This window comes from Notamacropus eugenii, chromosome 2, assembly GCF_028372415.1.
Source record: "Notamacropus eugenii isolate mMacEug1 chromosome 2, mMacEug1.pri_v2, whole genome shotgun sequence".
Lineage (NCBI taxonomy): Eukaryota > Metazoa > Chordata > Mammalia > Diprotodontia > Macropodidae > Notamacropus > Notamacropus eugenii.
The window spans coordinates 386,493,310-386,508,085 of record NC_092873.1 but is presented as its reverse complement, the minus strand read 5'-3'; the positions used below and the strand labels follow the sequence as shown (position 1 = coordinate 386,508,085).

General features: G+C 35.4%; 1 protein-coding gene across 2 annotated transcripts in view; it reads left to right on the top strand.

The window, feature by feature from the left end:
• GNPAT (glyceronephosphate O-acyltransferase) overlaps nt 1-14,776 on the top strand; it is a 42,081-nt gene that overhangs the window by 10,695 nt on the left and 16,610 nt on the right. For both annotated transcript variants that reach the window (XM_072647450.1, XM_072647451.1), the window contains exons 2-3: nt 4,308-4,490; nt 8,601-8,777. In XM_072647450.1, coding sequence (XP_072503551.1) covers nt 4,308-4,490; nt 8,601-8,777 — 360 coding nt within the window. The remainder of the gene's footprint in view (nt 1-4,307; nt 4,491-8,600; nt 8,778-14,776) is intronic.

The window sequence follows — 14,776 nt, the reverse complement described above, 5'->3', positions numbered from 1 at the left end:
GACGTTGTACTCCACCCCATCACTACTCTTTGCCTCTCTGATTGGGGATTTAAGGAGAGTATCCAGCTCAGAATACTTCCTCATTTCTTACCTGAATGTACTACTTTGGGGTTTCTCTGGCTTCTCTACTTTTTCACTTCCTCACCCTGGTTTTCAGCTTCTTTTTGTCTTCTACTATTAGATTGATAGCTTCTTTAAGGCAAGGACCATCCTTTTTTCATATTTGTAACCCCAGAGCTTAGCACAGTGCCTGGCACAAATAGGCACTTAATAAATATTTATTGACTGTTGAAGAGGAGGGAGACCTTCCTCTGACCAAGTCTTTCATCTTCTATTGTGGGTTTCCCCTGAAGAAAGGTGGTATCTGACCAAGTAACTTCCATCTGCCCCAAATACAACTTGTCCCTGCCCACAAGAATTCCACTTCCAGCTGCCTGCCTGATCTCCCCGCTAAGATGTGAAGAGCTCTCCATGCAAAGAGCATTCTTCCTTCTGAAGACCTTTCATCTACTGCACCTGTCTCTTGAGAGAAGAAGAAAAGTGGGTAGAGAGTGAGACTTCCATCTCCTGCTCCACTGTCTCTTGCCTCATCACCAGCCTTTGGAGGAAAAAGGAGTAGTGAAACAAGGCCTCTGATCTGACCATCTGGTCAAATCCCTTCTGTCTCGTGCTGCTCGTGCCTAATCTCTAGCCTCCTCTGGCATGAAAAATAGCACCTTCCGACCAATGAAAAACATTTTCACACATAGTGATACCCTACTTATTCCAGAGATTCTGAACCCCTTGTAGGTCATCATTCAAACTCCATTCTCTATCCCCTAACCACTATTTCTTATTTCCCTCTCCCTGAACCCTCTCATCCCAAAGTCCCAACCAAAGACCATCCATCATTTCCATAATCATTATATTAGGAAACTTTTGTAGAGGAACATGAGGTAAATCTGGAAAAATAGGTTGAGACCAGATTATGGGCTGCTCTTGTATTCTGGGCTAAGGACTTTGGACTTAATCTGTAGTCACAGTGTTCAGGAAGTTTGTTCATTGTATGTAGCATTTTCATCTTAGTTGCTTATTAGGCAAAATAATAGTTTTAGACATCTGTTGAATCATCTACTATTTTCTCTCCTAGATATTTCCTTGCAGATTTGCTTCAAAATATGTGATACTTGACACACAGTGACAAACACTCTCTGTTACCAGAGACTGTTCCTTTCCTTTGATCTTGGTTCTGACAGTGGTCTGTGGAGTATAACCTCAGTTGTTGAAGGCTGATTGGGCAGGAGAGAAATAAATGCTCTGATAAAACAGGTTAGGAAGAAACCCTGGTATTTTAGAGTCAGAAAATTTGAAAGAACCTCAGAGACCATCTAGTACAACTATGAAGATGAAAAAGTTAAGGCCAAGAAAGTTTAAATAACTTACCCAAGGTTACCCAGATAGCAGGTTAACATGCCAAAGTATTTTTTTTTTTGAGTAAAGTTTATCTTCACTAGAACAATTGTCTTCTCAGCTTATTTTATACCACAGTTCCAGTTTTTGGCAAAGTCTTCCCAATAGACTCTTCACCTTAATATTTCAGTACTTCATTAGATCTAGATCTGTGGTCTCCTCATTGTGGGTACTTCTTCCACTGGTCCAGATTGTAACCCATTCATACTTTCTCTTCCTTTGTGATTTTTGACCATATCCTCTGATAAATCCTCCATAAAGGCTCCAGTCAACATCCTGAAGATCTTCTTCTAGGTCTGTTAACATTTCATGGATACTAATGCAGCAATGGTGCTGTCTGTCCATTTGTCATAGCTCCTCCTCATATGGTCAGCTCACTCCTTTGACATACATTCCTTGATAATATCTTTTGTTCCAATTTTGGAACAAGTAAGCTAAAGCCTGCTTAAAATTTAACCACCATATATCTCCCCATTGCTCTTTTAGAGGTTGTGGTGTTCTTTGATTTTGACCCACCAGCATCATTCGAATGTTGGTGTCAATATGACTCTTTGTATCAAGGAGTTTAGGATTATTAGAATCATTTCACAGTTGCTCAAATATAACCCATTTTGTCTCATGTTTAATTTTGCTGATTGTCCATCTGTAATGCCCATGCAAGATACTTACTGATAGGCTAGTTTAATAACTGCATGTTATAATATGGGCAGTTTTCATCTTCCACAAACTTGCTTTTCCTTATCCATATTGATAAACCAGTCTCTTTTTTAGCCATAGATTTTCTTGAGGAGCTATTATTTATATTTATTATTGATATAATGCTTACATAGTAATATAATAGTCATATAAATGTTTTCCTTCAAACTATAGCTTCTTAAAGGTCAGGAATATCATCATTCTTAGTTGAACCTAAAATATGGTCAGTTAATGTTAATTAATAGCAACAATATTGTAAAGATAAAACCTTTTAATAACTTAAGGACACTGATTGATGACTCAATTATTGTTCCGGAAGATTAAAGATGATGCATGCTGCCCACCTTATTTTTTTTTTTGGTACAATTGCTTGACTGAATATTCATTAGAGAATTATTTTTCCCCAATGAGGGGGACTAGAAAAGGGAGGGAAAGGAAGTTGGGATACAACTGCCAACAAAGAGAGAAAGAAAGAAAAAAGTTATTGATTATCTCTGTTTGCAGGACCCCACACAAGAAGTTTGTTGTCTAAGGAAAATTTTGACTTCCTTTTTATCCTTATCAATTACTTTTTTTCATTAATGTACCTTCTTATCTTACCATTTGTACAGATCTATTTTAATTTAATTCTTTTAAGTTTTATCCCCACACTTTGACTTACTTTTTAAAAGTTAAATTCTTTCAATAGAGATAAACTGGTAATAAATAGTAGCCTATTTAAAACAAGTTTATAAGATGGTAACTGCTGATCAACACAGCTACATACCATACCACAATTCTGAAGGACTCATGATAAAAAAAAAAATTGCTGTTTATGTCTAGATAGACAACAAATGGATTCAGGATACATATTGAAGCTTATTTTTTTTCTTCAGAGCATGCTAACATGGGTATGTTGTATGACTTCATATTTGCAAAGGGCTTTTTATTTCTTACCTTCTCAGTAGATGGGGAGGGAGAGTATTTAGAACTGAAAATAAAAAAAAATTGAATTTTAAAAAAAAGAAAGTAAGTGACAGAAATTTCAAGACCACTATGTTTGTGTTATCGATTTTATTTTGTAAATTTTGCCTGTCTATGTAGAATGTTGCCTGATGGTAATAGCTTATATTTATACAGTGACTTATAGTTTACATAGCACGTTTGTTCATATAAATGCACTATATAAATATTTTTCTCTGTATGTCACATATATTTATAATATATTTGTATGCATTACAAAGCGTTTTCTTCACGCAAACCTATAAGATAGGATGTGTATAATTATCCTCACTTTGCAGATAAGGCAACTAAGTGTCAGAGAGGTAAAAATCACTTTTTGCATGGTCACACATCCAGTATCCTTTCCACTCTATAATATAATAATTGTCCCTCCCATGCTGAAGGGCTTAGGAGCACTGCACTCCCTTGATCTGGAAAATCTGTGTAAAAATTTTCGCCCTCCATACCAGAGAAGAAGTCTTTTTCTTTTATGTGATGTTTTCAGTATGTTATTGTAAAATTTGGGTTAAGGTTTGGTAAATATTGTAAAATTGAAGTATTTAGTCATTGGCTCTATGTCGTCTGCTGGGCTTCCCATGTCATCTTCAGTTGCCTCAAAACTCCCCCCAAATTCCCATTTAATTACTTATGCTGACTTACAGCATATTGAAACTATGATGGGGAGTGTTGTGATGTGGAAAGGATAACCGTATATTGTTGGACATTTTTATGAAGAAATGGTAGGTTATGGTAACTCTTTTTTCCCTGGAAAATAAAGTCTAGAACATCATAAAGGTAGGAGAAATCTGTAAATAGGCAGGTACAATCAAATAGTTAGAATTTTATTAATTCTATACTTGTTTAATTTTACCAAAAGGAGTGCTGATTTTCCTTGATCCACTTTTCTCCCAGAACTTTTATTTGATGGCAGAATGATAATAGTGTAAAGGATATTACTGGTAGTTCAACATACATTTGCTAGACCTAGCAATATTTATATTTTTGTTTTTTATTATATGTATATTTTACATCAGGACAAGAATTTATCTACTGGGGAAAAAAATCCCTTACCATGTAATAATATTACAGATAATTTAGAAATAAAATTTTACCCCTACAATCATCAACTTAAGTTTAAGTTCATACTCTCACTGTTTTCTTTTTTTTGCCCTTTACAACAGAAAGAACTGAAAAAGTGGGATGAATTTGAAGATATATTGGAAGAGAGGCGGCAGTTCAGTGACCTGAAATATGCAATGAAATGTTACACACCTACCGTCTACAAGGGACTCTGCCCTTGCAAGCCAGATAAAATTAAACGTACTGTTCTCAGATCTGAGGAGGTTCAGTATATCATCAGGCAGGTGAGTGGTTCCTATCATTGCTACAATCAGCTGGATTCAGCATTTTGTTTCTTTCATGTCCCAGTACTTTTCCCTTGGGTGTTTTTATTTTGCTCTTTGTCTTCTATATGACTAAGATTATTTAAATCAGTTGATTAGTGTACCCTATTTTAGATTAATCTTGAGTTCAGACTCTGTAGTTCAGTTGCTTCCTCTGTTTTGGTACTCAAGGATGAGAAGCAAGGATCTGATCTTCACCCCATCCTTCCATTGCTGGGAACTTTTTGGCTCTCTACTTTTGCTGTCCTGAGTTACTTCAGTATCTCAATTTAATTAGTAGATGTTCATTAAATACCTATTCTGTACAGAGTATTATGTCATTCTTGTTGCCACCTTCCATTTTTTTAGACAGTTGGTCAGTGGATAGAGTGCTGGGCCTGGAGTCAGAAAGAACTTTAGCCTCAGACATTTGTTAGCTGTATGACCCTGGGCAAGTCACTTTACTCAACCTCATTTTCCTCAACTGTAAAATGGAATAATAATAGCATCTACCTCACAGGATTGTTGTGAGGATCAAATGAATAGAGTGCTTATCAAAGTGCCTGGCACATAGTAGGTACAATATAAATGACAGATTATCATTATTGTTGTTGGTACCTCTACAAAAGATAAGCTACTGATTTGAAAATAGTGGATGATGAGGGTCTGTTGTTTTTCCCCTATTTTGTTTCTTGATCTGCCAGCTTTTTCTTAATCTAATACAAAATTATATTAGACCAAATCGTTCATACCCTTTGATTCTGCAGTCCTTTTACTAGGCCTATGCTCCCAAGGAGACAAAGACTAAAACAAAAGGCCAATAGATACCAAAAAAGTTATAGCAAAGAAATTGAAACTAAATGATGATAGATTGATGAATAGCTGAAAAATTATGAGACGTAGATATATTGTAATATTGTTGTGCGTTAAAAAATTATGAATAAAAGGAATTCAGAGAAATGAGATTTGTATAAACTGATACAGAGCGACAGAAACAAATAAGAGAACAATGTGATGTAAATGAAAAGCTCACCACAGAGAAGCTGAACACTGAGGAATGGAGAAACCAGAGACAGTCCTGGAGCATAAATGAGTCAACGCTCCTCCTGGTAGAGAGGTGGGGGACTGCTAAGACAATACTGTATATTGTCAAATGGGGTTACAGTTTGGAATGTTTTTGCTTAACTTTTTTTTTTGGTGGAGGGGTTTCTTAAAGTAGATTCAATATAGAAATGATGGTGGGGACAGTGTTGGAATTATGACTCACGTAAACAAATCAATGAGCTTTTATACATCAGATCTTGTGCTTCTCCCTGAGATTAAAAGTATAAAATAGAGGTAGTCCTTACCTCAAGGAACTTACTTTCTATGAGGAGGTTATGTAACATATATTGAGGAGTGCTAACTGAGGAAGAGAGCTTTGGTTTAGGGTATAGATCTTTAACCTTTTTCTGTCATGGACCTGTGTGGCAGTCTGGAAAAGCCTATAGGCTCCTTCTTAGAGTAATGTTCTTAAATGCATAAAATAAAATATACAGGATTACAAAGGAAACCAATCATATGTAAACACAATTATCACAATGTTTTTTTTTAAAGTCCATGAAGCCAGGTTAAGCATCCCTGGTCTAAGCAGTTAGGGAAATTGTGAGTGGAGCTATAGAGTAATATGCACTTGGAAATAGCATCAATAGAGCTTATTAAAAGCAATTTGAAATAAACTTTGTTACCATTAACACAGACATTCAAGTGCACAAAAAAGGAGGGAAAAAATTACACTTGAAACTGTAAACCTCTCCTGTTTTTAGTTAGTGTAGAAAAGGGAAAAATGTTTATTTTAGCAATAAAATAGCAAAATCATGTTGTTAGCTGCCATATCCTCATATAAACTTGTTTTTTCTCTAGTTAATCTTTGAGATTTTGGGGAGGGTTTTATTACTATACTGTAGTCAGTGTCAAGTTTTTGTTTGGTTCTGTTCTTTTTATCCTATATTTCTTCGTGTATTTTACTTGTTTATTTTTAACATTCTTTTTTTTTTAATTTTTGTGTTCCAAATTCACTCCCTCCCCAACCCGTTGAGAAGACAAATAATATGATACCTATTACATACGTAAAGTCATGCACAACACATTTCTATATAAGCCATGTTGTAAAACAAACAAAAAAAAGGCAAGGACAATAAGGTGAAAAATAATATGCTTCCATCAGCATTCAGAGTCAATCACTTCTCTCTCTGGGGTGGACAGCAGTTTTCATCATGAGTCCTTTAGAATTATCTTACTTAGATCATTGAATTGATCAGAGTAGCTAAGTCTTTCACAGTTAATTTTCATTACAATATTGCTGTTACTGTCCTGCATCACTTTGTATGAATCCCTGTTTCCTTGTAACTTTTTTTTATTTTTTTCCATTTCTTATGGTCGATTAATATTTCATTATATTCATATAGCATAGTTTATTCAATGCTTCAACAATCAGTAGACACATGGAGTGTTTTTGTTGTCTCTTTGTTTTAATGATGGTAGTAGGAGCATTTCTCCTGAATTCCAGTCCTACATCACCAACTGCCTGTTGGACGTTTCCGGCTGGATTTCCCTTAGATATCTCATACTCAGTATGTCTGCTGTCCAGCCATACTGGCTTACTTGCTATTCCTCACACATGACAATCCATCTCCTATCCCCTTTCGTTTGTACTAGCAATTCCCCACTAGCAATTGAACTTTTAGAATTGCTAGATTCCTTTAAAATTCTTTTCAAGCTTCACCTCTTCTAGAAAGTCTTTCCTGGTCCCCACAACTGTTAATGCTATCTCCTCTAATATTATTTTCTATCTACTCTTTAGTTATCTTATTTATTCTTATTTACGTGGGTTATCTCCACTGTTGGGATGTAAGCTCCTTGAAGATAGGGACTTTTAAAATTTATCACCAATGCATAGCAGAGTGCCTGGCACATAGTAAAGAACTAATCAATGCTTGTGGATTGATTGATTAGTGACTCCAAGTTTCTTTCTGAAGCAAATCCATCTTTAAGTCATAGAACACTACAGTCTGAAGAATTAAGAAAAGTGCACCATTGCCTTGAGCAAGTCATGGCACATTAAAAACAAAGATGGTGGGTTGTACACATGATAAAAATGAGGGGCAATATTGGCCAGCCACTGGTTGATGAGAAGAGGTGATGTGAAGAGAAAGTAAAAAAGAGCCTTAGCACATAGGACAGACCACGGCTTCCCCTGCCTCATGAGCAAGTTATGAAAAGCCATAAGTAAGAGAATTTGGCTTTGAGGCTTTGGTAAAGAGTTCAATAAGAGAGTTTGGTGGGGAAGGGCAGAGGGAAAGAGCATGTATAAAGACACTGGAACAAATATACATGGGGAATAGCTGGTTAGTCCTGTGTTTATTTGGAACGTAGGTTACATGACGGGAATGCTGGGAAATAAAGCTAAAAAATGAGGAAGCAGACAGATTGCCAGAACACTTTATTTGATGAGTAGCTGAAAGCTGATGAACAGTGGGATATCCTAACCAGAGCTGTACTTCAGGAAAACTAATATGGAGCAGAGTAAAGTGGATTAGAGGGGGAAGAAGGTAAGATTATCCATCCAGAAAACAATTAGGAAGATATTACAGCAGTTTAGACTAGAGGAGAGATAATGAGAATCTGAACTAAGTGAGTGTGAGAGAGAAAAGAAGATGTATTTGAGAGATTTTGTAGAAGTAGAAATGACTCTGGTTCAAGTCCTTTCCATCTCATTTTGTTGTTCAGTCATTTCAGCCATGTCGGAATCTTCCTGACCCATTTGAGGTTTTCTTGGCAATGGTTTTGAAGTGGTTTGCCATTTCCTTCTCCAGCTTATTTTACCATTGAGGAATCTGAGGCAAAGAGGGTTAAGAGACTTGTCCAGGGTCACACAGCTAGTAAGTGTCTGAGGTAGGATATGAACTCAGGAAGTCTTCTTAACTCCAAACCCCATGCTCTATCCATTGCATCACCTAACTGCCTTTTCATCTCATACTTCATCCTTATTTGAAAGAAAAGAATATCTATGCTTAGTACTTCAAAATTGACTCCTTTTCCCTTTCTTTCCAGATCTCCAGGGAAACGCATGAGTCTTCTGATATAATCCAAGAAGAAGCTTCTGTAATCCTGGATGAGATGGCTCACAAATTGCGTCTGGGAGCCATCCGATTTTTTGCTTTCAGTTTGAGTAAAGTGTTTAAACGTATTTACAAGAAAGTGTGTGTGAATGAAGAAGGTATTCAGAGAGTGAGTATTGACATAAACATTTAATTTAATTTTGGGGGCTTTTTTCTTTTTTTCTTTCTTTTAGTTTTCACCATTCACTTTTATAAGACATTGAATTTAAAAATTTTCTCCCCCTGCTTTCCCTTCCCCTCCCCAAGATGGCATACAATCTGATATAGGCTATACATATACATTCATATTAAACATTTTCACATTAGTCATGTTGTAAAGAAGAATTATAACCAATGGGAGAAACCACAAGAAAGAAGAATAAAAAGAGAGAGAGCAAATAGTGTGCTTCAGTTTGCATTCAGACTCCTTTTTCTGGATGTGGATAGCATGTTGCATCATGAGTCTTTTGGAGCTGTCGTAGCTCTTCTCAGCAATGCAAGGATCTAAGTCTATCAAAATGACTCCTTATACAGTGTTGCTGTTACTGTGTACTGTACCGTAATGTTTTCCTGGTTCTGCTCACTCCATTCAGCATAAGTTCATATAAGTCTTTCCAGGTTTTTCTGAAGTCCACCTACTCACCATTTCTTATGGAGTAGTAGTATGCTATTACATTCATCTGCCACAACTTGTTCAGCTCTTCCCCAGTTGATGGACATCACCTCAATTTCTAATTATTGATCACCACAGAAAGAGCTGCTATAAATATTTTTGTACAAGTGGGTCCTTTTCCCATTTTTATGATCTCTTTGGGATACAGCCCTAGAAGTGGTATTGCAGGCTCAATATGCATAGTTTTATGACCCTTTGGACATAATTCCAAATTGCTCTCCAAAATGGTTGGATCACTTCACAACTCCACCAACAATGTATTAGTGTTCCAATTTTCCCACATCTTCTCCATCATTTATCATTTTCCTGTTTTGTTGTGTTAGCCAATCTGATAGGTGTGATGTGGTACCTCAGAGTTGTTTTGATTTGCATTTCTCTTATCAACAGTGATTTAGAGCATTTTTTCATATGACTATAGATAGCTTTAATTTCTTCATCTGAAAACTGCTTGTTCATATCCTTTGACCATTTATCAATTGGAGAATGTGTTGTAGTCATATAAATTTGACGCAGTTCTCTATATATTTTAGAAATGAGGCCTTTATCAGAGACACTAGCCATAAAAATTGTTTCCCAGCTTTCTGCTTCTCCTCTAATCTTGGTTGCATTGGCTTTGTTTTTGCAAAAACTTTTCAATTTAATGTAATTAAATTATCCATTTTGTGATTCATAATGTTCTCTATCTCTTGGTTGGTCATAAAATCTTCCATTCTCCATAAATCTGACAGCAAACTGTTCTTTGCTCTCCTAATTTGATTATAGCATCAGCCTTTATATCTAAATCATGTACCCATTTTGGCTTTATCATACTGTGTGAGATGTTGATCTGTACCTAGTGTCTGCCATGCTATTTTCCAGTTTTCCCAGCAGTTTTTGTTAAATAGTGAGTCCTTATCCAGAACCTAGAATCTTTGAATTTATCAAATAATAGACTACTATAGTCGTTTACTGCTGTCTTGTGTACCTGACCTGTTCCACTGACCTACCACTCTATTTCTTAGACAAGAACAAGTAATTTTGAGGATTGCTGCTTTATAGTACAATTTAAGATCTGATATGGCTAGACCACTTTTCCTTGCATTTCTTTTCATTAATTCCCTTGATATTCTGGGTCTTTTGTTTTTCCAGATGAATTTTGTCATCTTTTCTAGTTCTATAGAATAATTTTTAGATAACTTAATTGGTATGGCACTGAGTAAATAAATTAATTTAGGTAGAATTTTCATTTTATTATATTAGCTTGACCTACCCATGAACATGATATTTTTCCAATTATTTAGATCTGACTTTATTTGTGTGAAAAGTGTTTTGTAATTGTATTCATTTAATTCCTGGGTTTGTCTTGGCAGGTAGACTCCCAGATATTTTATCTTGTCTACAATAATTTTGATGGAATTTCTCTTTCTATCTCTTGCTGTTTGACTTTGTTAGTAATATGTAGAAATGGTGATGATTTATATGTGTTTATTTTATATGCTGCAACTTTGCTAAAATTTTTTATTATTTTATGGAGTTTTTAGTTAATTCTCTAGGATTCTTTAGGTATACCATCATATCATCTGCTAAGAGTGATAGCTTTATTTCTTCTTTGTCTCTTCTAATTCTTTAAATTTCTTTTTCTTCTCATTGCTAAAGCTAACATTTCTAACATAATATTGAATAACAGTGGATAATGCACACCCTTGTTTCACCCCTAATTTTATTGGAAATGCATCTAGCTTATCCTCATTACATATAATGCTTGCTAATGGTTTTAGATGGATGCTATTTATCATTAAGGAAAACTCCATTTATTCCTATGTTCTCTAGTGTTTTTAATAGAAATGGGTGTTGTATTTTGTCAAAAGCTTTTTCTGCATCTATTGAGATAATCATATGGTTTCTTTTAGCTTTGTTATTGATATGGTTAATTATGTTGATAGTTTCCCTAATATTGAACCAGCCCTGCATTCCTAGTATAAACTCCATCTGGTATTATTCTCGTGATGAGTTGCTGTAATCTCTTTGCTAATATTTTATTTAAATTTTTTGCATTTATATTCATTAGGGAAATTGATCTATAATGTTTTTTTCTGTGTTTTGGCTCTTCCCAGTTTAGGTATCATCCCCATATTTATATCATAAAAAGAATTTGGTAGGATTCTGCCCATTTTCCCAAATAATTTATATGGTAGTGGAATTAATTGTTCTTTAAATGTTTGATAGAATTCACTTTTAAATCCATCTGACCCTGGAAATTTTTTCTTAGGAGTTTCATTGCTGGCTTATTCAATTTCTTTTTAGGAAATGGGGTTATTTAAGTATTTTATTTCCTCTTCTTTTAATCTGGGAAATTTATATTTTTGTAAATATTCATCCATTTCACTGAGATTGTCATATTCATTGGCATACAGTTTTCATTATCTCTTCATTGGTGGTGAATTCACCTTTTTCATTTTTGATACTGGTAATTTGGTTTTAATTTAATCTATTTTTGCTTTTACTTTGTCTGAGATCGATTGCTATCCCTGGTTTTTTTTTTTTTTTACTACGGATGAAGCAAAATGCACTCTGCTCCAGTCTTTTATCTTTACTGTCTGTATATCTCTCTGCTTTACATGTGTTTTTTAAACACCATATTGTAGGACTGTGGTTTTTAATTCACTCTGCTTTCTGCCTCCATTTTATGGGAGAGTTCATCCCACTCATATTCACAGTTATAATTACTAACTGTGTCTTTTTCTCCATCCTATTTTTCCCCCGTTTATAAACACTTAATTTTAAAAGATAGGTCTGCTCTTCAACCACTCATATTCATTACTTTCTGCTTAAGTTTAATATCTAAAAAAGTTAGCATAAAGCATGGTGGTTAAGAAGTAGAATGCATGACCAGGAGAGGACTAAACACATCTCCCTTGATTATGTCACCTTGGAGGAACTGAGAACTTACAGGTCCCTAGATTATACCTTCCACTTAACAAAGGACTCAAAAATCAAGTAACTGACTATGAAAATGCCCAAAACAGGGGAAAAAACAAGGCTATAGAAGGTTACTTTCTTGGTGAACAGGTGTTCTCTCCCATCCTTTTGAATGAGGAAGAACAATGCATACCATCAGAGGAAGACATAAAAGTCAAGACTTCTACATCCAAAACCTCCAAAATAAATATTCAATGGTCTCAGGCCATGGAAGAGCTCAAAAAGGATTTTGAAAATCAAGTAAGAGAGGTGGAGGAAAAATTGGGAAGAGAAATGAGAAAGATGTAAGAAAAGCATGAGAAACGGGTCAATACCTTGGTAAAGGAGAGCCAAAAAAATAACACCTTTAAAAATAGGCAAACTCAATTGACAAAAGAGGTCTAAAAAGCCAATGAGGAGAAGAATGTTTTAAAAAGCAGAATTAGCCAAATGGAAAAGGAGGTTCAAAAGCTCACTGAAGAAAATAGTTCTTTAAAAATTAGAGTGGAACAGAAGGAGCTTAATGACTTTATGAGAAACCAAGAAATCACAAAACGAAAAGAATGAAAAAATTGAAGACAATATGAAATATCTCATTGGAAAAGCAACTGACCTAGAAAATATATCCAGGAGAGACAATTTAAAAATTATGGGACTATCTGAAGGCATGTTGAAAGAAGAGCCTAGACATCATTTTTCATGAAATTATCAAGGAAGACTCCCCTGATATTCTAGAATCAGAGGGTAAAATAAATATTGAAAGAATCCACTGATCACCTCCTGAAAGAGACCCAGAAAGAAAAACTCCTAGGAATATTATAGCCAAATTCCAGAGTTCCCAGATCAAGGAGAAAATATTACAGGCAGCCAGAGAGAAACAATTCGAGTATTGTGGAAATACAATTAGGATAACACAAGATCTAGCAGCTTCTACATTAAGGGATTGAAGGGCTTGGAATATGATATTCCAGATGTCAAAGGAACTAGGATTAAAACCAAGAATCACCTACCCAGCAAAACTGAGTATAATACTTCAGGGGAAAAAATGGTCATTCAATGAAATAGAAGACTTTCAAGCATTCTTAATGAAAAGACCAGAGCTGAATAGAAAATTTGACTTTCAAACACAAGAATCAAGACAAGCATGAAAAGGTAAACAGGAAAGAGAAATCATAAGGGATTTACTAAAGTTGAACTATTCCCATTCCTACATGGAAAGGAATTTCATTTTATTCCTGAGACTTTTCTCAGTATTTGGGTAATTGGAGAGATTATACACTTATACATAGAGAGGAGTTGAATAGGAAGGAATGATATCTAAAAAAATAAAATTAAGAGGTGAGAGAGGAATATATTGGGAGGAGAAAAGAAGAAATGGAATGGGGCAAATTACCTCTCATAAAAGAGGCAAGAAAAAGCTTTTTCAATGGAGGGTAAAAGGGGAGAGGTGAGAGGAAAAAGGTGAAGCTTACTCTCGTCATATTTCACTTAAGGAGGGAACAACATGCACACTGAATTTGGTATGAAAATCTGTCTGACACTACAGGAAAGAAGGGGAGAAGGGAATAAGTGGTATGGGGGGATGATAGAAGGGAGAATAGAATAAATAGGGGGCAGGACAGGATGGAGGGAAATATAGTTAGTCTTTCACAACATGACTATTATGGAAGTCTTTTGCAAAACTACACATATGTAGCCTATACTGAATTGCTTGCCTTCTCAGTGGGGCTGGGTGGGGAGGGAGGAAGGCAAAGAAGTTGGAACTCAAAGTTTTAGGAAAGAATGTTGAGAATTGTTTTTACATACAACTGAGAAATAAGAAATACAGGTAATGGAGTATTATAGAAATCTGTCTTGCCCTACAAGGAAAGAGAGAAAATGGAGATAAGGGAAGGGAGGGATATGATAGAAGGGAGGGCAGATTGGGGAAGGAGTAATCAGAATGCATGGTTTTTTGAGGAAGGGGAAAGATAAGGAAAAAATTTAGAACTCAAAATCTTGTGGAAATGAATGTTGAAAGCTAAAAATTAATTAATTTTTAAAAGAGAAATAGAATGCGCCACAAAGGTCAGTCAGAAGAGAATGTCATGTATCTTGAAACCATGATCTTGACAGCTTATTTTTAGTTAGTGTGTATTTTGATACGTGTGCTTATTCAGACAGCCGTTTGATCCCTTACTGCCTTTACTCTTCAGACCTTCCAGCCTCTCCTTTTCATATACTCTATTCACTTTCCTTTTTAATGATTTCTTTTTTATTCTTCTCACACATATGAATTCACTTCCTGATCTAATCATGAGTCCATGAAGTAGACTTAGAATCTCTTCAAATAAGTCTCCTTCATTCAAGTGATCCCTGTAGTCTCTGGGGAAGACACTAGCCTTCTGCTCTCTTTCTTATCAGAAACTTCATTATTGGGACTCCAGTTTTGACCTTGGTTCTCAAATGGTCACATTCCTGATGGCTTTATTTAACATTGTGAAGCGTGTGGAGCTTTTTCCACAAGCTTGATATCAAGA